Source organism: Pipistrellus kuhlii, unplaced genomic scaffold (genome assembly GCF_014108245.1).
Source record: "Pipistrellus kuhlii isolate mPipKuh1 unplaced genomic scaffold, mPipKuh1.p scaffold_m20_p_11, whole genome shotgun sequence".
NCBI lineage: Eukaryota > Metazoa > Chordata > Mammalia > Chiroptera > Vespertilionidae > Pipistrellus > Pipistrellus kuhlii.
The window spans coordinates 23286859-23308568 of record NW_023425416.1 but is presented as its reverse complement, the minus strand read 5'-3'; the positions used below and the strand labels follow the sequence as shown (position 1 = coordinate 23308568).

The 21710-nt window shown below is 41.6% G+C and overlaps 1 protein-coding gene across 4 annotated transcripts in view; it reads right to left on the bottom strand.

Annotated features, from left to right (window-relative positions):
- Positions 1-21710, bottom strand: part of TFDP2 (transcription factor Dp-2) — a 115041-nt gene that overhangs the window by 6167 nt on the left and 87164 nt on the right. Inside the window, exons 5-12 of one of the 4 annotated variants that reach the window (XM_036431238.2) lie at positions 21547-21668; positions 19665-19712; positions 13613-13775; positions 12008-12154; positions 8535-8696; positions 5359-5510; positions 2608-2774; positions 97-202 (exon numbers count right to left, since the gene is read on the bottom strand). In XM_036431238.2, coding sequence (XP_036287131.1) covers positions 97-202; positions 2608-2774; positions 5359-5510; positions 8535-8696; positions 12008-12154; positions 13613-13775; positions 19665-19712; positions 21547-21668 — 1067 coding nt within the window. The remainder of the gene's footprint in view (positions 1-96; positions 203-2607; positions 2775-5358; positions 5511-8534; positions 8697-12007; positions 12155-13612; positions 13776-19664; positions 19713-21546; positions 21669-21710) is intronic. The other 3 variants (XM_036431243.2, XM_036431244.2, XM_036431245.2) reach the window with 3 other exon arrangements.

Genomic DNA, 21710 nt, shown 5'->3' with positions numbered 1-21710 from the left:
CGGGGGGAGGTGCCGCCGGAGCCGGGCAGGGACCTGTGCCTCCCCCCGGAGGGGCCGGGCTCCGTGCTGGCTTCCTGAACCCCGAGTCATACGTACCTGGACTGGGACAAGGTGGCACCAGTGGTCAGGTCTAAACTGGAAGCTGACTGGGTAGAGTTCAAAAGCAGTCCCTGATTTAACCATGACGGTCCCGTGGAGATATCTAAGGGGGAAAACACAGGAGGGTGGGTCCCGCAGGCCTGCAGCTGCTGCTCCCGTGGGAAGAAAGCGGACGAGTGAGGGCATCAGCCTGTTCTCGGCCACACCAGCCTCCTGCCCTGGGAGAAGCCAGGCTTCTGCAGCTGAGAAAAGACATTTCTAAATCATAGGGGGGCGGGGACACGACAGGAAGGCGTAGTGAGACAGAATTCAAACTAAACCAACTGGGCTCTCGTTCTCTTAAGACCAAGAGGCAGCAGCCACTGGACTACTGTGGCCACCTGTGTCCTCGCGATGGAAGACTTGAGACCCTTCCGGTGGTGGTAACAGCCAAAGCCAGCAGTGGGCAGAGAAAGGCAAGTCGGAAACATCGGAGGCAGGAAGGACAGACACATTTTGCCAAAACCCTCACTGAATCTATCTGTTCAAGTGCCCCCTGGTGAACTCGGTGCTACCCTGTTTCCCCGAAAATGAGACAGTGTCTTATATTAATTTTTCCCCCCAAAGTTGCGCTAGGTCTTATTTTCAGGGGATGTCTTATCTTTCCACGCTCTAGGTCTTATTTTCGGGGAAACACGGTACTATCATCCAAGACCTATTCTTTCTCCTGGTCCCGTTTGCTTGTAACTCAAACCAGCTCTTCTTTAAAAGGCCACGAGCAGTCATGCTTTCAGTGAGGGTGAGACAGACACCACTTTTTCATTCTGCACAGATGTTAGGTCTGTCCTTTCACGCTGTTTTCTATACATACATCGTATTCCTTCTATCTATCATAACCTTGACCAGTTTTCACTGTAATTCCACTAGTTCAATGTTATCTCCTTATCTAGAGTGTCAGCTCAGAGAAGGCAGTGACAGGACATATAAGATCTAAATGTTAATGAACTGAATAAGTACATTCTCTTCAATAGTGAGTTTACAAAGAAGGCGATGTACTTATTAAAAATAAATTCTTAGAATTACAAGATCAAATGTACACTCAGAAAAATGTAATTTACCAAAATGAGCGCTTATTATGTTTAATCAAAACAATTTTATAATTCCTGAGCAAAACACAGAAAGCTATGTGTGATTGGACACTGTCAGGCAAGCGAGAGGCATCTCCGGAGGAAAAGTAAACGAAGCCTCTACACGGATTTTAGGAGGTTTCTCACAGGCCGACAAGGCAGCTGTGGGAAAAGACCGTCAGCTCTAGAACAGCAGACTTGATACATTAAATAACAAGTCTGCACACGGCAACATTAAAGCCAGAATCCTGATCCAAACAGTAACTGGCGATTAGCCAACGAGGAAACTTTGTCAGAGCTCAGCTGGTTGCATAACACATCGCACTTTCTTGGTGCAACAGCTTGGAAAGCCTGGGTTTCATTCTCATTACCCTGGACACCACACAGTGGTTCTCGCCATTGTGCTCATGAGCCCTCTGTCCTTTGCACCGAGGCACACATTTGTTCCTTTGAACTAACCAGAAAGTCTGTGTCCCAGGCTGCCAATGAGGTCATGGAGAGAGAAAAGCCAGAGAGCCTGCTGAATCGCCCGCCCGAGCTTTTACAGTGAGAATGGACTAAGTAACGTGGTGGTGAGTTACTGAAAAGCCCTTCCTTAGCCGCTGCGGGGCTGCCAATAAAAGAGCAGGGGGAACGGGCAGGAATGGGGGAGATACCGGCTGAGGGGCAATAAGATGGGGTCCCATTTGCAGGAGAGGGTGATGCCAATTTAAGAACTAAACCCAAAGGAAAAAGTCTCATTCTATTACTTTGCTTATATCTGATTTAATATACCTTAGAACTTATTAAAATGCCTTTAAAAACTGACGTGCAATCTAGGAGGTAAGACTTATACTGAAGGAACGGCACAAAGCAGAAGCACTGTTTGCTACATCCATTCTCAGTGCAGAGTCTTAGGAAGAGATGTTGGAATTAGTGAAACAAATCTGAATTATATGACATGCAAAACAGTGGTTGTTAGTGTATTCAAGTGTACTTTTCTAATTCGTAATAAAAATGACAAAGAACCCAATTTAAAAAAACAGCGAAGAATCTGAATAGACATTCTCCAAGGAAGATTTACGAATGGCCAATAAGCATGTGAAAAGATGTTCGCATCATTAGTCACTGGGGAAATGCAAATCCTCAGTGAGATACCACATCTATTAGGACAGCTATAATAAAAAAGGGACAACAAGGTGTAGAAGGAGGTGGAAAACAAACTCCTACATGGCTGGTACAACTGCTTTGGAAAATAGTATGGCAGTTCCTCAAAAGGTTCAAGTAGGAAAGGGTTCAAAATCAAGGGAGAGCATACAATGTACTTGAACTAATTTTCTATGAGAAAAGAAGAAAGGTTTTAACTTGTTGGGGTTTGACATACTTAATCAGAGACAACATGTAAAAGCATCCGTTAACATACCTGTGATATAACCTTCTAACGCCTTTGGCACCAGTGACTTAGCACGTTTCAGATCCTCCAGAGAACATTTGCCTGACTCCAGACCAAAGGACATTCCCATCCGCTTCAGTACTTCAATGTCATCGTGGATCTCAAAGGTGTTGTCAAAATTGAAAAGATATTCAAACCTGCACGGGAAACAAAGTTGGTAAGGGGCTTCCACGGTGTTGGGGAGGTCTGGAGAGTTTTATACTCTGTGGGTCCCAGTTTCGATCCCAGTCAAGGGCATGTACTCCAGCAGGGAGTATGCAGGAGGCAGCTGATCGATGTTTTTCTCTCATCAATGTTTCTTACTCTCCCTTCCTCTCTGTAAAAAAATCAATAAAATATATATTTTTTATTTTTATTTTTTTAATTTTTATTGATTTTGTACAGAGAGGAAGGGAGAGAGAGCTAGAAACATCGATGGGCTGCCTCTTGCACACCCCCTACTGGGGATATGCCCGCAATCAAGGTACATGCCCTTGACCGGAATCGAATCCAGGTCCCTTCAGTCCCCAAGCCAACGCTCTATCCATTGAGCCAAACCAGTTTAGGCTATATATATTTTTTAAAGAGGGAAAGTTCAGCCATAGTACTAGAAATTATCGATGTTTACATCAAGAAGGGTCATTCTGCTGTATTCAGGAGATGACATCTCAAATACATCACTTTCCCAATTAAAATAGCTTCCATGCAACAGACAAAAGAGGTCCATAAACTTTAGCCCTCATTAAAGCTATTGCAAACTGAAGGCAGAAATTCTGGTCTAAATCCAATACTGTTGGTTTTTAAAAAAATAATTTTATTGATTTTAGAGAGGAAGGGAGAGGGACAGAAACATCAATGAAGAGAGAGAATCATTGATAGGCTGCCTCCTGCACGCCCCCTACTGGAGGTTGAGCCTGCAACCCAGGCATGTGCCCTTGGCCAGAATGGAACCTGGGACCCTTCAGTCTGCAGGCCGACACTCTCCACTGAGCCGAACTGGCTAGGGCAGAAATACAATACTCAATACTTTCCTTTTTTTAAATCCTTACCAGAGTATATTTTTTTCCATTGCTTTTCATGAGACAGAGGAAAGGGGAGAGAGAAAAACATCAATGTAAGAGACACATGGATTGGTTGCCTCTTGAATGAGCCCTAATGGGAGGTGTGGGGGCACAGGAACCCACAACCCAGGTATGTGCCCTGGACCCGGAATTGAACCTGAGACCCTTCAGTGCACAGGCTGTTGCTCTACCACCACCAGCCAGTGCTAGTTTGGACAATTTAATGAGCTGCCTGGCTAAGTAAGGGGAAAAGATTGCATCACCAGAGTGAGTGAAAGAAAGGCGGTAGGACCTACCTGAACAAACTGCTGCAAGCTTCTAGTCTCCTTCCGTCCAGGGGAAGAGCATGAGTCACACACCACCCAGGAATGGAACCCTTACTAGACCCAGCCAGGGAGGAACAGAAGCCATAAAGCCCTTAGGGCAATGACTCCCAGATTTCCTGCAATTCCTTTATAAAAGCATTTTACATTTTTTAATTGCTTGCTTTGAGTCCAAGCCTTTATAGGCATTATCTCATTTAATCCTCACCACAGGGCTGGAAGGCCCTGGTATCACCCCCACTTGTTTTCCAGAAAACAGAGCTCTGGAGCAGTTAAACAGGAGAACCATCTTCCACACCTGGGTCTGTCTCACTCTGCACCCCATGCCTCAACTGTCTCACAATACTGGTCACAGCCTGAAGAACAATGAATTAACTATTTTCATGAAGGGTAAAATAAATTACACATGAATTCTGTATTGATGGATGAATGGACAAAGAAAATGTATATATATAATAAAATATTCAGTCATAAAAAAGAAGGAAACTCTGCCATTTGTACAACATGGATGGACCTTGAGGGCATTATGCTAACTAAAATAATTCAGAGAAAGACAGATACTGAATGATCTCATTTAATGTGGAACCTAAAAAACTGAACTCAGAGAGAATAGATTGGTGGTTGCCAGAGATGGGGAGGAGGGAGTTGGGCGAAATACATGAAGGTGGTCAAAAGTATTAACTTTTAATTATAAGATTTTTTTTTTAAAAAAAGCAGAGATTGCACCTAGCGTTTTCATGTCTATTCATCCATTAGTAGACTGTGGTAGAGTAAAAGAGGTAACTGCTTTTGTGCCACATGTTGATCTAAAATATTTCCACAATAAACTAGGACAGTGAATCACCAGCAAGCCTACCTCCGTCAGACCCTCACTGCAGTTTTTGTTTTTTTTACAGAGAGGAAGGGAAAGAGATAAAAACATCCATCAGCTACCTCCTGCACACTCCCTACTGCATGTGCCTGCAACCAAGGTACATGCCCTTGATCCGAATTGAACCTGGGACCCCTCAGTCTGCAGGCCAACACTCTATCCACTGAGCAAACCAGTTAGGACCTCACCGCAGTTCTTGCCCAATTACACCACATGCATGTACATACGTGCACATCCTGGTCTGGGTCCAGACACCACCCTGCGCTAACAGGCAGCAGAGGGCTGGTCACGTGACTGGGGGGCTGTGGAGGGCGAGTGATGGAGCACAGGCCAGAAGCTGACAGCACTCCATGTAGGAACAGGTACTTCACACGCCCCAAGGAGGCAGCCTTGGAGGTCTCAGAATGGAGTACACCCTTATGTTGGCAAATGACAGGAATGTGTGAAGAGAAGGCCGGCCAGCAACCTGTCCCCATTCTGTACTCACTTGTCACTAGAGATGCTGCAGTCTATGACCGTTTTCCTGCTCGTGTTGATGATGATAAACGGCAGCTGAATGGTGGAGTTCAGAGCTGGCGGGCCCTGGTTCTGCTGTTCATTTTGCCGATTTCTCTGTACCAAGTTTTTGAAAGCGATTTGCTGTAATGATCAATAAAAAAATATATATATATAAATTATTTAATATGGATAAGTGAGTTGGAATTAAATGAATAAGAAAATCCACTTATAGTTTAAAATTAGAGAGTTTAAAGAAACCTTCCACCTATAGTGAATCAGACACTTAAGAAAAAAAATTAGAATAACCGAAACCGGTTTGGTTCAGTGGATAGAGTGTCAGTCTGCGGTTCGATTCCGGTCAAGGGCATGTACCTTGGTTGCAGCCACATCCCCAGTGGGGAGTGTGCAGGAGGCAACTGATCAATGTTTCTAATCCTCTATCCCTCTCCCTTCCTCTCTGTAAAAAAAAAAAAAAAAAAAAAGATTATAATAATCCAACTCAATAAATATATTTCAAGGGTAAAAATTACATTTAAATAGTGTCTACCATCATTGTAATTAAGTAATGGGGCCCATGGTTTCTGTTATCCATAGAAATGGGGCCTTACAAATCTGAACCAGGGGCACCTGCAGCTCTCCTCAGAGCGAGTGACAGGGAAAATGACACCGAGCGAGCTTTTCCCCTCAGCCACCACAGACGCCCAAGAGTTCAGGGTTGAATATATCGCTTAGTCTAGCCCCGTGGTCGGCAAACTGCGGCTGGCGAGCCACATTCGGCTCTTTGACTCTTCCACAAAATACCATGGCCTGGGTGAGTCTATTTTGAAGAAGTGGCGTTAGAAGTTTAAGTTTAAAAAATTTGGCTCTCAAAAAAAATTTCAATTGTTGTACTGTTGATATTTGGCTCTGCTGACTAATGAGTTTGCTGACCACTGGCCTAGCCCAATGATATGCAAAAGTGGCAGTGGCACACAAGCATAACTCACCTGTGCCATGTGATGGCAGTGCGCTGTGACACTGTTAAAAGAAATACTAAGCTAAGGAGGCCATGGCAAGTTATTATTGTTCAGGGACTTAATTTTCTTTCTAAGACAACTTCATCCCTGTTTTTTTGGTGAAGGAAAGAACAAAACGCTTAGGAGGAAATAAGATATGAAAGAGCAAGAAGTGGCTGTTGCCTGTTATACTTTGGGTTTCATTTCAATAGAGAGACCTGCTTTTATAAATGTTGACAGCTAGGGTGCTCCGGGTTGAAATCATCTTTAAGTATTTGGTTTGAGAGAGCATAGAGGGGAGAAAATTGAGGACTTAAAGAAAATACAAATGAGAGTGATCTTGGCTAGCACCATTCTTTCTGATAAACACATGACAAGTCTGTTGAGAAACAGATTTTAAATAGAACATATTCCGAAAATCCAGCTCCAAAATGTCCCATGACCCTCCTGAGGAAACCTGAGGCAGGCTCAACACGGAGCTGAGGGAACTCCTGCAGCTAACTGCGGGGACAGGAGCCCAGAGACAGCAAGGGGAAGCAGGTGCAGGGCAGGAGCTAAGGCGTGAGGGCCCGGCCGCCAGGTCTACAAAAAGGCAGGGTGATACAGGGAGCAGCTGCAGGAAAAGGAACCCAGCGTCAGCTTTTTAAAAGCTGCAACCGTCTCTTCAAACAAAATCTTATTTGGACACCCAATAAGAAAAACATAAAATGCCTCCTCCAGCGATAGGTCCTCTGGGGTTCATTCAGCATGAAAAGCGGACACAGAACACAGTCTCCGGGCTCCCTGTGTTGGGAAAAGCTCTGATCCACCTGCTGCCACGCCCCCGCCCCGGCCCTGCTTCCTGCTCAGAACAGCACAGACCTTCGGAAGGGCGACTGGTCTTCTCCTGACCCTCTCCCTCCGAGGATGTGAAGAAAAAAACAAATATAAGCATCTAGAAAGTATAAAACAAAAACCTGAACTATTTAGGAGTACTTAACATTCTATCCTTCAGACAAAGGGCTATTTCAGGGGGAAACCTAGTAACCCCTTGGTATCTTTACTTCTGAAAAGTGAACTTCACCAAAAATCTAATGACTTACAATTGTTCAAATCCAAGTTGATTTTAGGATTGGTTGAAAGCTTTTCAAAGAAAGAAAATTGCAGATAAAAGCAAAGACATAAAGCAGTGCAATTCCTTTCCCCCTCCTTCCCCTTTAGGCACGTGTATCTCCTAAACTCAGAGGGAGCCCCTGAGATTTTAAACAGTGGAACCATGGGCAGCGGCAGCTCATCCAGGCTGACCCCGTAAACCTGTGCCCGAGGCCCCCTTTTCTCTGACTTCACAGTGAGCCAAAGCAGAGCAGCCTGGGCTCTCCCCTAGCTTCTCTACGCCCTTCCAGGTCTCCCAGTCCTGAGTGTGTGCTTGCTGTGGCTAATAGATTCCTGCTTGCTTTGCTGCAAGGAAAAACAGCAAAGGCATACAGATTCCCTGACTCATTTCACAAGCTTTTGGCTGGATTGAATATAGCTCCACTGTATGGCTCAAGGTGAACTTTTACACAAACTGCAATGATCAAAAGTAGAAAGTCCATCTACCCTGTGATTTTACCTCCCATAACTTCATACAGAGGCTCTATTATATTTAAAATCATCCAAATTCTAGGCAATTATCCAAAAAAATTAGATCCTTATTACACTATAAATTTTAATTTTCTTTTAAACATAAATGCATTTTAAGGTTGGGTATTTTTACAAAGCTTATTAAGTATTGCATGTTATTCAGGTGGATTATGAGTATTACATGTGGATTTAATTATTTTACTCAATGTGCCCAAAATTTAACTAGCTTTACTTCTTAGTATTCCACATTAGGACTAAAACACACACACACACACACACACACACACACACACACACACACTCCTAATAGTTTCTGTTCAGAGTAAAGATAAGTGTCAAAGTGTTGTGTAAAATGCCGCCCGCAGGGCAGGTGAGGCTGTGGGGCCCTGATGCTGGTGAGAGGCGGACCGCTCAGAGGCAGACCACGGGATGGCAGTGGGCTCCCGGTGGGAGGCTGCCCTCCTGTGGTCCCAGACAGGCCCTCAGAGGCACCCAGAGTAGGAAACAAAAGCAGGCAGAGAAGCAGACACAGGCAGGGAAGGTAACGAGAGGCATCCCAGCATTTTACCTGCAGGAGAAGCTCTTGCAGCTGGGCCCGCTTCTGCTTTATCCGTTCTATCCGCCTCTGCTTCTCTATCTTTAAAACACAGGTCACAAAATAACGTGAAGATGGGTAGGGTATAAAGCACGGCTCATTTTCAGGTCCCAATTCTGATATACCAAGAATGTTCTTTAGGGGGATGCAAACCAATATCAATGAAGGCAAGACACACCTCTTTGGGGGGCAGGGGTTGGGGCAAGCGAGCAGACAGTTCGGCAGAATCGCAGCAGCTGCTGTCAGTATTGAAACCAATACCTGGTGTGCAGGACGCATTGCTATTACTACTTCAGTTCCAGCAGCGAGAGCGAACACTCAGACACTTGCTCTGTGTGCCGGCACCCAGCTCAGCACTCCCCACACATTACCTTAATTCCTCTTCTCAAACCCTCTGTGTCCTTAGCCATTTGCAGGTAAGGAAATGGAGGCACAAAGGGTTAAGTAACTGCCCCAGGGCACACTGCTCAGTGCTTGGCAAGGACCCTAGCCACCTGGTTCCAGAGACCCTAAGGTTAATTGCTTTGCTATATTATGCTCACACTCCTCACCCACCAAGAATGAGGTAAGATCTCAGTCTGACTCTTATTTTTACTTTTAATTAACTCGCTTTAAAAAAAAATCTCACATGGCTGATTGCCAGGTCAAAGAATACACACAGTCCTTTCCAATTTTTTTTTTTTAACCAATTTGCATTCTCATTAGTAACAGTACTTCCCAATAAGGAAACACAGCAGTACTAACACTCCTTCTGATGGTGCACAGGACCTTCTAATGGACCATACTTGGGCCTGGTCACATACCCGTGTTTCCCCGAAAATAAGACATCCTCCAAAAATAAGACCTAGCGCATGGAAAGATGACATCCCCTGAAAATAAGACCTAGCGCAACTTTGGGAGAAAAAATTGATATAAGACACTGTCTTATTTTCAGGGAAACAGGGTAGAAGTTTACTTTTAATCCTATTGTATTTTGTATCATTTCCTGTTTCACATGAGTAAATATCACTTTCCTGAAAGAGGAAATTATGTCAGATTTCTCTCTCCTTTTCCTTTTTTCTCCTTCCTTCCTTTTCTTCTATTATTTTATAATTTATTATTGATGGAAAATTGCTATACTGTATTTTGACTGACTTAAATAAGCACAGTTGGCCTGAGACAGTTTGGCTCAATGGATAGAGTTGACCTGCAGACTCAAGGGTCCCAGGTTCGACTCCTGTCCAGGGCTCATGACCAGGTTGTGGGCTTGATCCCCAGTAGGGGGCATGTAACCAATCAATGATTCTCATCATTGATGTTTCTATCTTGCCCTCCCTTCCTCTCTGAAATCAATAAAAATGTATTTAAAAAAATATTTGTTTTTTTACAGAGAGGAAGGGAGAAGGATAGAGAGTTAGAAACATCGATGAGAGAAACATCCATCAGCTGCCTCCTGTACACTCTCTACTGGGGATGTGCCCACAACCAACATACATGCCCTTGACCGGAATCGAACTTGGGATCCTTCAGTCCACAGGCTACACTCTATCCACTGAGCCAAACCGGTTTGGGCTAAAAATGTATTTAAAAAGAAATAAGCACAGCTGCTAATAATACAGGTAGCTTATATATATTCAATATACAATTCAATTCCTGTCTGTGATAAGAAACATGCTTATGGGATAAATTTGCCCAGCTTCAAAGTACTATTATTTTCCTCACTCTTACGACTACCCGGAAAACAGATCTTAGGGTTTGATTTTCCTTGCGACGAGTTCCTAACGGTCTCTTTGGGCAAAAAGTCAGTAACATCAAATGAGACATTTTTCTTGTCTACTCCAAGAGAATATTTCTTATTTGCTCCCCATCCACTCTAGTCTGCACCAGGAATTTCCTCTCATCATTCCTCTAACCACCACCACACTTTACTCCTAAATTACTTTAGGCTGACTGTGAAACCAGTGTGGCCCTCAACATTTGAAAAGATGTAGGAGTTGCACCCTGTACCCGAAGCATGCCCCTCCTGCACACACAAGTTGTACCGACTCTACCTCCAGAACACGTCTCCAAACTCATGCCACTGCCGTAACTAACGCAGGCCACCTCCAATCTGCCCCTCCATTCCCTCCTCATCCCCCTGTCTGTCCAACTGCCAACCCTCTAGTAGAGAGATCCTTCAGAATACATCCCATCAGCCCTCCTCCTTATAATTCTTCAAGAGCTTCCCCTAGTTTATAGGATCAGGTCCCAACAGCTTAGCACTTACTCCTTGCCTGCACTCTGGCCACACCCCGCTGAGGGCATGCTTTCAGATGCCTGCCTCAGCCAGTGCAGGCCTCTGCCTGGAAGGCCCTCCCTGCCCTAAACCCCTTGGCAAATGCCTACTCCTCCCTCATGACTGAGCTCAGGGATTTTTTTTCTTGTAAAGCCCTTCCTTATCACCCAGAAAATCTGTACCTACTTCTTTCATAGTAGTAATCACATTTTTGTTAACACTTTTTACATTTCTTCTCTTAATTAGAATGAAAGCTCCTTAGAGTCAGAGATTTTTGTCTTGTACAATCTTTGGTTAAGCACATAGCTAGCAGATGCTAATAGATTTTTGAATTGGTAAGTGCTAAGCTTAATATTACTGGTAATTAAAATGATGCTCAACTTATACTCTATCGAAAGGAGAAGAGGAGGGCATTTCCACTGTACCATGTAAAGTTATAATTTCTGATAAATGCCTGGTTTCTCCCTCCACCCACAAGTATAATGATACCAAATCATGAGGAAAACATGAAATCAACCACATTTATCTCCATAAGCTACCTGTCATCTCAGTTTATTCCCTTTATGGCCATGACATCAGAAATATGTCAGATTTGGAAACTATGTCAAAGGCACATGTTCAGTTAGGAAAGATTTCCTATAATGATTAAAGTTAACAGAATAAAAATGTTTTTGTACACATCATGCCCAAATTCATGTTACTGCTAAACATTTGATCCATTCTGATAAAGATACGAGTGAAATACCATTCTGCTGCTACTGATTCTAGAGTTAAAGGTAAAAGTTTAAACATAAGAAGCAAACGGACAGCTTCACCCATATTTTGGGGGTCCATAAAGCAAGCATTATATCAAAACTGAGATAATATTTCTGTTACATGAATCACCAAAAAGTTATTATTAGATGCTCAGAATTGAATTGGAATAAAATGAAGATCTTCTCTAAGAAACAGTAAAAATCAAGCCATTTAATTTCTATATCCCTCATTTCATCAAAACATCAGTCAGACTACATATCTCTAAAGTTTCTTCCAGTTCTAAAACTCTACGTAGAAGAATCTATTTTTTAAAAAGATACAGTATACATAAATAATTAGGAATATTTTAGTAGTATGTAACCACATTTCTAAATTAAAATGCCTCTGATGTAAAACAAAGCAAACTACTTTGTATAATCAGATCTTCCTTTCTTACCTCCAGGTTTTGACACTCCTGAGCAGAATTCGTAGGCAGGCCAATCCACTTGATTTCTTTTTTTTCTTTTGATATTATGTTCATTGCCATTAGCACATTTAAAGCATCATAAACTCTTCGCCTAATGTTCTTCTGGTCATAAGCCTGCTAAAAAATACATTATTAAGTGATAAAAGTTAAGGGTTAAGATAACAGTCACAAGATATTAAAATATTTAATAAATAATCTATATATATAAAAGCCTAATATGCTATGTGTCTGACCGATTGGTTGACTGCTCAACCAGTCTATATGACACACACTGACCGCTGGGGGACTGATGCTCTGAATGGCAGGTTAGCTTGCTGCTGGGGTCCAGCCGATCGGGACTGGGTGGGATGGGCAGGACATGCCCTAGAGACCTCCTGCAGTCCCTCCCTGGCTGGCCAGATTTTCATTGGCCTAAATCAGGACTGGGAGAGATGGCCCCAATTGCTGGCCAGGCCAAGGAACCTCACCCACGCATGAATTCATGCAGCAGGCCTCCAGTATTATTATAACATCTTCAAAGTGCTGAAAACATTCTGTACCCAGTGAAACTATCCTTCAAAAGTAAAGAACAATCTGAAGAAAGTAAAGATTATGTTACCTAGAGATCTAAATTTAAGAAATGCTAAAGGGCCTTCTTCAGGGAGAAGAATGATGAAACTGAGATAGAGCATGGAAAAGTAGGATGGAATGAAGACCAACAAAAAAGGAAAATCTTAACTCTATAAAACAAGAATGGCCTGAACAACGTGGCCTAGTGTTGACCGATGAACCAGGAGGTCATGGTTTGATTCCCAGTCAGGGCATATGTCCAGGTTATGGGCTCAATCCCCAGTGTAGGGCATGCAGGAGGCAGCCAATCGATGTTTCTCTCTCATAGATGTTTCTATCTCTCTAGCTCCTTTCCTCTCCGAAATCAATAAAAATATAAATTTTTAAAAAGGTGGCATTTTCATAAAGATGTAGAGAAGGTGAGAAAGTGAGTTGTGTGGCTATTTGGGGAAAGAGCCAAGCAGGCAGAAGGCACAGCAAGAGCAAAGATCCTGAGGTTGGAGGATAAGCACAGGCCAAAGTGGCCAGAACTCAGTAAGCAAAGGTGGGAATATTGGAGAAGAATAAGAGAAGTAGCCCTAACCGGTTTGGCTCAGTGGATAGAGTTCATCTGTATGTTGAAATAAATAATAAAAGAATTCTTTGTAAAACAAAAAATCAACAACAAAAAATTCCCAACAGCTGAAACCGTTTGGCTTAGTGGATAGAGCCTGTGGACTGAGGGATCCCGGTCAAGGGCATGTACCTTGGTTGCAGGCACATCTCCAGTGGGGGGAGTGCAGGAGGCAGCTGCTTGATGTTTCTAGCTCTCTATCCCTCTCAATTCCTCTCTGTATAAAATCAATACAATAAATAAATAAATAAATTAAATAAAATTCCCAACAAACCATATGAAACCTTCAAGTAGAGGAGGAATTGGGAATTCCCTAGCTTGTCTGAGTCCTCATATTGATGATATGGATAACCCAAAGAGGTACACTGTTGCATCACTCATAATAGTCAATGTCAAGGGCATGATCTACCTACCGAATCAGCCGCCAAATGGTTATTTGAATTGGTGAACTCTGATACCAGCTCATCAGCTACTTCATTATATGACGTTGTGCCTTTCCGCTGAACTTTCTCACACACTTTCATTGAAAAATGTCTCAAGCCTTTTCCATTTTTATCTCCTTTTTTGCTTCGTTTACTAAGAGAAGAAAATATTATACTCCATTATACTTACTTAGAGACTTCCTTTACAAAAGTAGAAAATAATGAAAAGACAGTAATTTGATTTTTGTTCCAAGTGGTAAGCTTTAATTGAATTAGACATGAGGAAATGTTTTAAATTTAATTTTTACCTTAAAAGCCTAATGAAATATAAAGCTAGAGTGCTTCTCTTACACACATCATCTATTCAACAAATATTTACTGAGAAGTTATTGACTGTTACGTGCCAGGCATTGTTCTACATACTGGGAAATATCCATGAGAAGAACAGATAAAAACCCTGCCCTCGTAGTTTATATACTGGTCATACTTATCTAATTATTTCAAGTTTGGGTAATGCCCAGGCCTAAACTTTGATAACTTAATCATTAGATTTTCAGTTCTACTAAACTGAATGGTTAAGTTCTGCTAATCTGTGAGCCAACTATATACCAAGATTATAAAAGACATGTCAATTTAATATTTAATATTCAAACAGACTAAACACACACACCCCAGTTATGGGGGGAGTCTAGGAAGATAGCAAGACAGCAACATAGTTTTCAAACTCTCCAAATCCCCAGATAAAAACAGAGCAACTAGACAGCAAAATGCAAACCTCATGACAATATTTACAGCAAAACTAGATGACAAGGTATCCTCAACAAACCTCAGAATACAATACCAACAGCCAAAGACCTACATGGTAGTGAGCAGAATAAGAAATACTCAACGGGGCTGCATTTAATGGGAATCAGAACAGTAATTCCCGAATAGCCAATAGGAACTGACTAGAAAGCACAGCAGGCCAGTTTGAGAGCAGCAGTTGAAACCAGGAGTTTTACCCTCTTCAATACCAGCTGTGTGCAAGGGAACCAAAATAAGGACTAAAGAGGTCACAATACTCCATTTTGCATAACTCCCACAACTGATATTCAAGAGGAAATGACTAATATTGAAGAGAGGCAAAGACTATACTGACAATTAGAGTATCTGAAAATAAATAAATAAATAAATAAATAAAAGGAAATAGATTCTAAACACTGAATGCTAATTGAAAAAAGTGTTCATAAAATACAGTCAAACCTCGTTTCTTGAGCATCTCCCATCTCCACTCAGTTGCTCACAGAAAAAAATATCTAGGCTGTGGAACCAAACTTGGTTTTCGAACTGACAATCCTTTCAAGCTGATACCTCAGCATGACAAAGAGTCTCTCCGGCAATAAACAAAGGAGAGAATGCTTTTGTTGCTGGGGAAATCACCGAATAGCACAATTTTAAAATGTAGAGGCCATCAAGAGGGAAAACACACACACACACACACACACACACACACACACACACACAATGATCACAGGTAACTGAATTGGCAGAAAAACTTGTTGATTTGGATAAAGGAAAAGCAGTTAATTAGTGACAGCCATTTTGGAGGCAGTGATATGTAAAAACCAGCTAAGATGCTGCATACTGAGCTGAAAGAGACCTGGGAGTGAGTGCTTCAAGGCTAGTAGGGGGTGGTTTTATTTATTTACTTTAAGTCCTTATCCAGTTCTTAACAAGAACCTCATGACTGTTCTAGAGGCACCCTGGTCCTTCCAGACATGGCCATCACAGTGAACTTCCCACACAAACTGGTCATTCTGTTCATGTCACTGTCCTAAGTCATTTCATTTTGGAAAAGAATCCAATTCCCATTTGCTGTGTCCATTTCCACACAAAACCCACTCTAGGCTGATATGCCCTTAGTTTGGTGTGTGGAGATACAAATGGCTAGTCACACATAAGTCAATATCATTCGTACAAGTCAGGCGACAAAAGTAAGTAAGAGTTGCTAAAAATAGGAGCACAGGAGTTATTTTGAAAAAACTATGTTGTGTATGGGATTTTTAATTTATGCTAAGAACTGGATAATGGCTTAAAGTAAATGAAATTCTCGATTCAGTGTTTATATACTTTTTAAAAGCCAGTGATAAAGCATGGTGTTATTTTTCATGCAATTCTATTATTTTTAAAAAGGGAGCAATAAAATAATCATAGGGTAGTTTGGCTAATTTGTCCTCTGTAGTCATACATGGGTAGTATTTAAAGAAAAGGCGAAACACAGTCCTTAAATAGGAACAGCTAAACTTTAAGTGCTGATGAACATACTCCTGAAACATAAAAACAAGATTACATATAAAACTTTTATAAGATTAGTTCAGTGCATGTATTGATAATAAACTTGAGGAGAACTATGGTTAAATATCAACATTGGTAAACTATCCTATCCTATATAATGAAAGCGTACTATGCAAACCAACCAAACGGTGGAACGACCGGTTGTTATGATGCACAGTGACCACCAGAGGGCAGATGCTCAGCACAGAGCTGCCCCCTGGTGGTCAGTGCGCTCCCACATGGGGAGCACCACTCAGCCAGAAGCCTGGGCTCATGGCTGGTGAGTACACTGGCAGTGGCAGGAGCCTCTCCCACCTCTGCTGCAGGCAGGCAATAAGGAGCAAGGGGTCCCAGTTACTGAAAATTCTTTGGTACCAAGCACCATGGTCCCGCCTGGTGTTTGCATCTGCTTCCGGCGCTGGTCCCAGTTGCACCCACTGCTGGTGCCCAGTGCCAGCCCCAATCGCTCAGCGCCATCAGTGGGTGTGAGTGGCTGCTACAGGCCCCAAAAGTCTCTCAGGGCTTCTCCACCTCCCTGTGCTCCTGATGGGCAATCAGGCCCAGCAGCTGCAGTTCGCATCCACTGCCAGCACCGGCCCTGCTCACACCTGCTGCTGGCGCCTAGCACCAATCCTGATCGCTCGGTGCCATCAGTGGGTGCATGTGGTGGCTGGCAGCCTGGCAGCCCTGATCGCTCCTATAGGCTTCTCCACCCCTCCCCCCCGTTCCTGAGGGGCGATCGGGGCAGCAGCTGCCACTCACACCCACTGGAGGTGTTGGCCCCGCTTGTACCTGCTGCTGGCGCCAGCCTACTTGCTCTGCACAGTCAGCAGGTGTTACGGGGGCCGGCACCATCAGCATGTAGGAGTGGGACTGCCAGCAGACAGGGGCCTCGGCAGGAGGTGCAGGGTGGGGGCACAGAGGATGGGCTGAGACTTGCCCCTGTGCCCACCGTAGCCTTGAGGCCCACAATTCCTTTTAAGGTGCACAAATTCATACACTGGGCCCCTAGTCTCATAATACTCTGCCTTTCTTACTATCTCCAAGCCACTCTGCTTCCCCAAACACTCCAACCTAGTTCCTCATTTCCCTCTGCCTGAATCTCTGGCTCCCCACCATGATCAGGCTAGCTACATGCTTGACTTCTTTGCATTCAAATGTTATCTCCTTAGAGAGGCCTGCTCTAAGGCAGCCACCATCCTGCCAATAATCCCCTTATGTTTTGTGTGTGCCAACTATCACAGTCTAAAATGATATTTGTTTTTAACTATACAGATTTTTATTCTTATTATTAGTGTAGTATAGTTTAAATTATATTAATTTATTATAAATAAAGAACATTTTAACTGAATTCCAACAGGAAAAAAAAAAATATTAAGGACTTTCCTTCCCCAGTAGAAATCCCAAAGCAAAAGCAGACCTATTTGGAAAAGAGATTTAGGAGACATCATCAGATTCTGTCCAAAGGTAAAAAGAGAAAGTGAACAAACATCTTCTAGGATCAAAACCCCATGCAAGACCAGAAAGAGGGTTTTCATAGCTCCTTCTGCAAGCTCTGTGCAAAGAACTCCAGTGGATGAGAATATAGGGGAAAACTAATGAGTATATTTCAATGCATCCTTCACCCATTAAACAAGATTTCTTCAGAAACGGACTTGCTTCTGCAAATGGCCTTAACCAAGAAACAGTTGTTAATAAGGTAAGAATAGGAAGCTTGTATAGCCCGGCCGGCGTGGCTCAGTGGTTGAGCATCAAACCTAGAGGTCACGTTTCGATTCCTGGTTAGGGCACATGCCTGGGCTGCAGGCTTGATCCCCAGTATGGGGCACGTAGGTGGCGGCCAATCTATGATTCTCTCTCATCACTGATGTTTCTATCTCTCTCTCTCCCTCTCCTTTCCTCTCTGATATCAATAAAAATATATATTTTTTAAAAAGAGCTTATATATATCTACATATATTGATGTATAAATTCCTGAGGAAAACCAATAGAAATATTTACATATCATACTAAATCAGCATACCAGACATTGGAGAGATAAAAATTAGTCTATGATTGAGAGCTGGCTTTTTTCACCTAAACACTGGAGGTGTTGGGAGGGGGGGCGGGAAACAAAACTTTTCACAGCGTTACAGAAAAATACAATAAATTTGGAGGAAAAGAAACATTTGTATGAACAGCAATAAAAGCCACATGTAGTAATGCTTGTGGTTATATTTAAAAATAAGAGAATAATAAAAAGCACAACCCTCACTCCCCAAAATGCCACTGAACCCAGATGCAGAAAGGGAAAGCTGAATCAATGGTTACACTTACTAATTTAATCTAGCACTTTTAATGTGATCTTCAGAGATCTTTTTCTTATGAAGGAGAATATGGAGAGAATCTTATTGTTTATACTGTTTGTAGTACACAGGTGCCACCAATCATAACTAATAACAAGTCCTATTTTACGGCCTCAAACATTGCTAAATATATCTATATGAATTTACACTGCTACCCTTTCCTAGGATACACACAAAGACAGTATGAGTTTGGAAAGAGGAATTTCCATTAGAGAGAAAAGAACATGTTGCTACATATTTCTACACGATACAGCAGTTCCTCAGGCATGATTTTTGTGTTCAAAAACAGTTAAGAGCCAAGAAGCAAGCAACAAAAGCCACCTAGGAACTAAAGCAAAGCCAGTGTCAATGCAAGAAAGCACACTTTTAGACTATATAGCCCCGAGGTCCTCACTCAGAGCCTATTCACTTTTATTTTAGACTGAATTCTAACACAACTGGCCACCTCGTTGCCTAGCAAGTTGGAGATAGCAAACTAAAAAATGGAAAAGACAGAAAACTATTATATTGAGAAAAGATGACCTAACAGGACAAAGGAAACTGAAATACCACTGAAAATGGAAATTAAAAAATCTTAAAACCAAAAATAAATTTTTAAAAGTGTAACAGGCCAGGTTTTATTTAAAATAGTAACAATCGTACAGAATTCAACTACCTCTAAGACTATGCATCCTATTTTAACAGTGCAACATTAATATTCTACCTCGTGTAGTGACTTGCATGGAATATTGAACTTAAGCTCAAATAATGACAGTAAAGTGAGAGTTTCTCCCATCCAAGTACTAACCAGGCCCGACCCTGCTTAGCTTCCGAGATCAGACGAGATCGGGCGTGTTCAGGGTGGTATGGCCGTAGACTAAAGTGAGAGTTTCTAATCCTGGAGTTTCTCACTTGGTAGGCAGGCATCTGTATTTTTCAACAAACCGCAGGGGATTCGGAGGCACATCAAGAACTGAGAACCACTGTCCTAACAGTCTAAAGAAAGGTCACATTATACTCCATGTATTATTTAGAAAAAGAAGTGAGACTTTACTATGATCTTTAAATGTGCTCAATCAAATCTGTTTTTAAAACGTTTGGGCATGCTGAGGTCAGGTGGAGTGTTCACCTTGGTAGAACACTGCACTTCTCAAAAGGAGGGAGGGAGCTAAATGACATATTACCAATAGCCAATCTATTCACTTCTGGAACCATGAAAATAAAAACATAATACTAAATTTATGTAAGACAGGTCAACTACTCAGTGTGTGGTATAGAATAATGGTAGAAACTCAATAAAGTTATTAAATTGGTGTGATTGAACAAATTTCACTATCTTAAGCTAGAGTCTGGGTACCAAAACTTTATGTAATAGCATCTCCCAAACAAAATACACTCATACTCACCTTTCTGAAAAATCAGAGTCTATAAATTCTCTAGCCCGTTTTCTATCACTAAAAAGAAAAAAGCATAAAAGAACATATAAACACTATTTTATTTCATGAATAATTTATTGTAACTTGTCTAATTCCACAACATATATAGCCAAACACAAAAACTAACAACTATAAAAGGTATGTAAAAAAAAACCAAAAAAACAAAACTTAAATTTTACCAAAGGACCAAGAAATCACAATAGGATAACCTAGTTTGAAAAGCGTTCAGTGAATCTTTAAGGAGAAAATATTACAGGTTCCCAAAAGAAAAGGCACAGAGAAATTTGATTTACTCTGGAATGACTGACTATAAAAACACGACAGTCATACCATCTCCAACATAAAGCACAGCTGAAGCTGGAAATATCCAAACCCTGGTCATCTCCAAACCACTGGCCTAGGCAAGCTTTCATGTTATAACCTCTCAGGGCTATGCAGAAATCCAAGGTAACTTTTATATCTACCTGAGAATGTTCACAAGAATGTCCAAAAGGCCATGAAATTACAGGTGATTGTCATGTCATCTCATTTGATAATGAAAAAGTATGACTACATATGATACTCTTCTGTCTCTTGAATATATGTACAATATATGGCTTAAAACACTTTGCCAGGGCTGTTATTTCATTAATTCATTTAATATTCGTTTTTAAAATATATTTTTTTACTTATTTCAGAGAGAGGGTGATAAAGAAACATCAATGATTAGAAAGAATCATTGGTCAACTGCCTCCTGCAGGCCCCCACAACTGGGGATGGAGCCCAAACCCGGGCGTGTGCCCCAACCGGAAATCAAACCGTGACTTCCTGGTTCATAGGCTGGAGCTTCAACCACTGAGCCATACTTGCCAGGCTCATTTAATATTCTTGAATTCTTACTCAATCAAGATTTATTGTCTCCTTGCTAGAACTCACAGTTGTAAGTCAAAGATGGAACTACCCATGCAGTATTTAAATAATAATTTAAATAATTTTTAAAGTAACAGAATAAAGTTTTGAGTCATTAATTTTACTATTTCCTTTTATTTTATGGAAAGATGAAATGTTAAAATGATAAGCAAAGGAGAAAGGTTGGGTAAGTATTTTATAAAGATGTGAAGGTTTGATACTAACAGCGGCAACTGAATAACATAGAGGAAATATTGATTTAATTGCCCAATGTTTCAAAAGAATCAAGGGAAAACTCAATGAAAATTTTAATATATTTTTTATTGATTTTTTACAGAGAGGAAGAGAGAGGGATAGAGAGTTAGAAACATCGATGAGAGAGAATCATCGACCAGCTGCCTCTTGCACACCTCCTACTGGGGATGTGCCTGCAACCAATGTACCTGCCCTTGACCAGAATCAAACCCGGGACCTTTCAGTCCGCAGGCCAATGCTCTATCCACTGAGCCAAACCGGTTTTGGCTCAATGAAAATTTTAATATATTTTTCCCTAGTTCCTTTTCTGATTTTTTTTTAAAGGAAACAAGAACTCATAAGGGAAATTCTCAGTATAACCAATACTTAATCTATCTTTCATTTGTTAACAATATAAAGTATAGTTTTGACATCTTTAAAGCAGCTAAATGCCATTAATAAAAAGTAGTTCTCTTTCAGAGTTGAAAAAAAGTAAAAAGATTCAGGTACAAGTTATTATTATAACGTTTTTCTCTGTTTTAAAATGGTTGCTCCATAAATGGATTATATTTAAGATATGAAATGAAATAAAATAGGTATTTTAAAGGAAGTGTATTCGTTTTTAAGGACTAGACTAACATAAAACAAGAACAGAAGACAAGATCCTAAGAAAAAAAGGTCAGAACTTTTTTTAATTTTTAAAAATGGTAACTTGTAACAACACTCTTACCCTGGGGCCCAGCCAGTAGCTTCCGCTATGTGTGTCTGAGTGACCATTGCTGGTGCTGGGGTGTATGGACTCCCAATCAGAACACTTCCTGAACTGGTCAGTCTCTGAGGTGTGCTTATAATCTGTGAAGTGAGGACAAAGAAAATAATATTCTTAGTTATTAT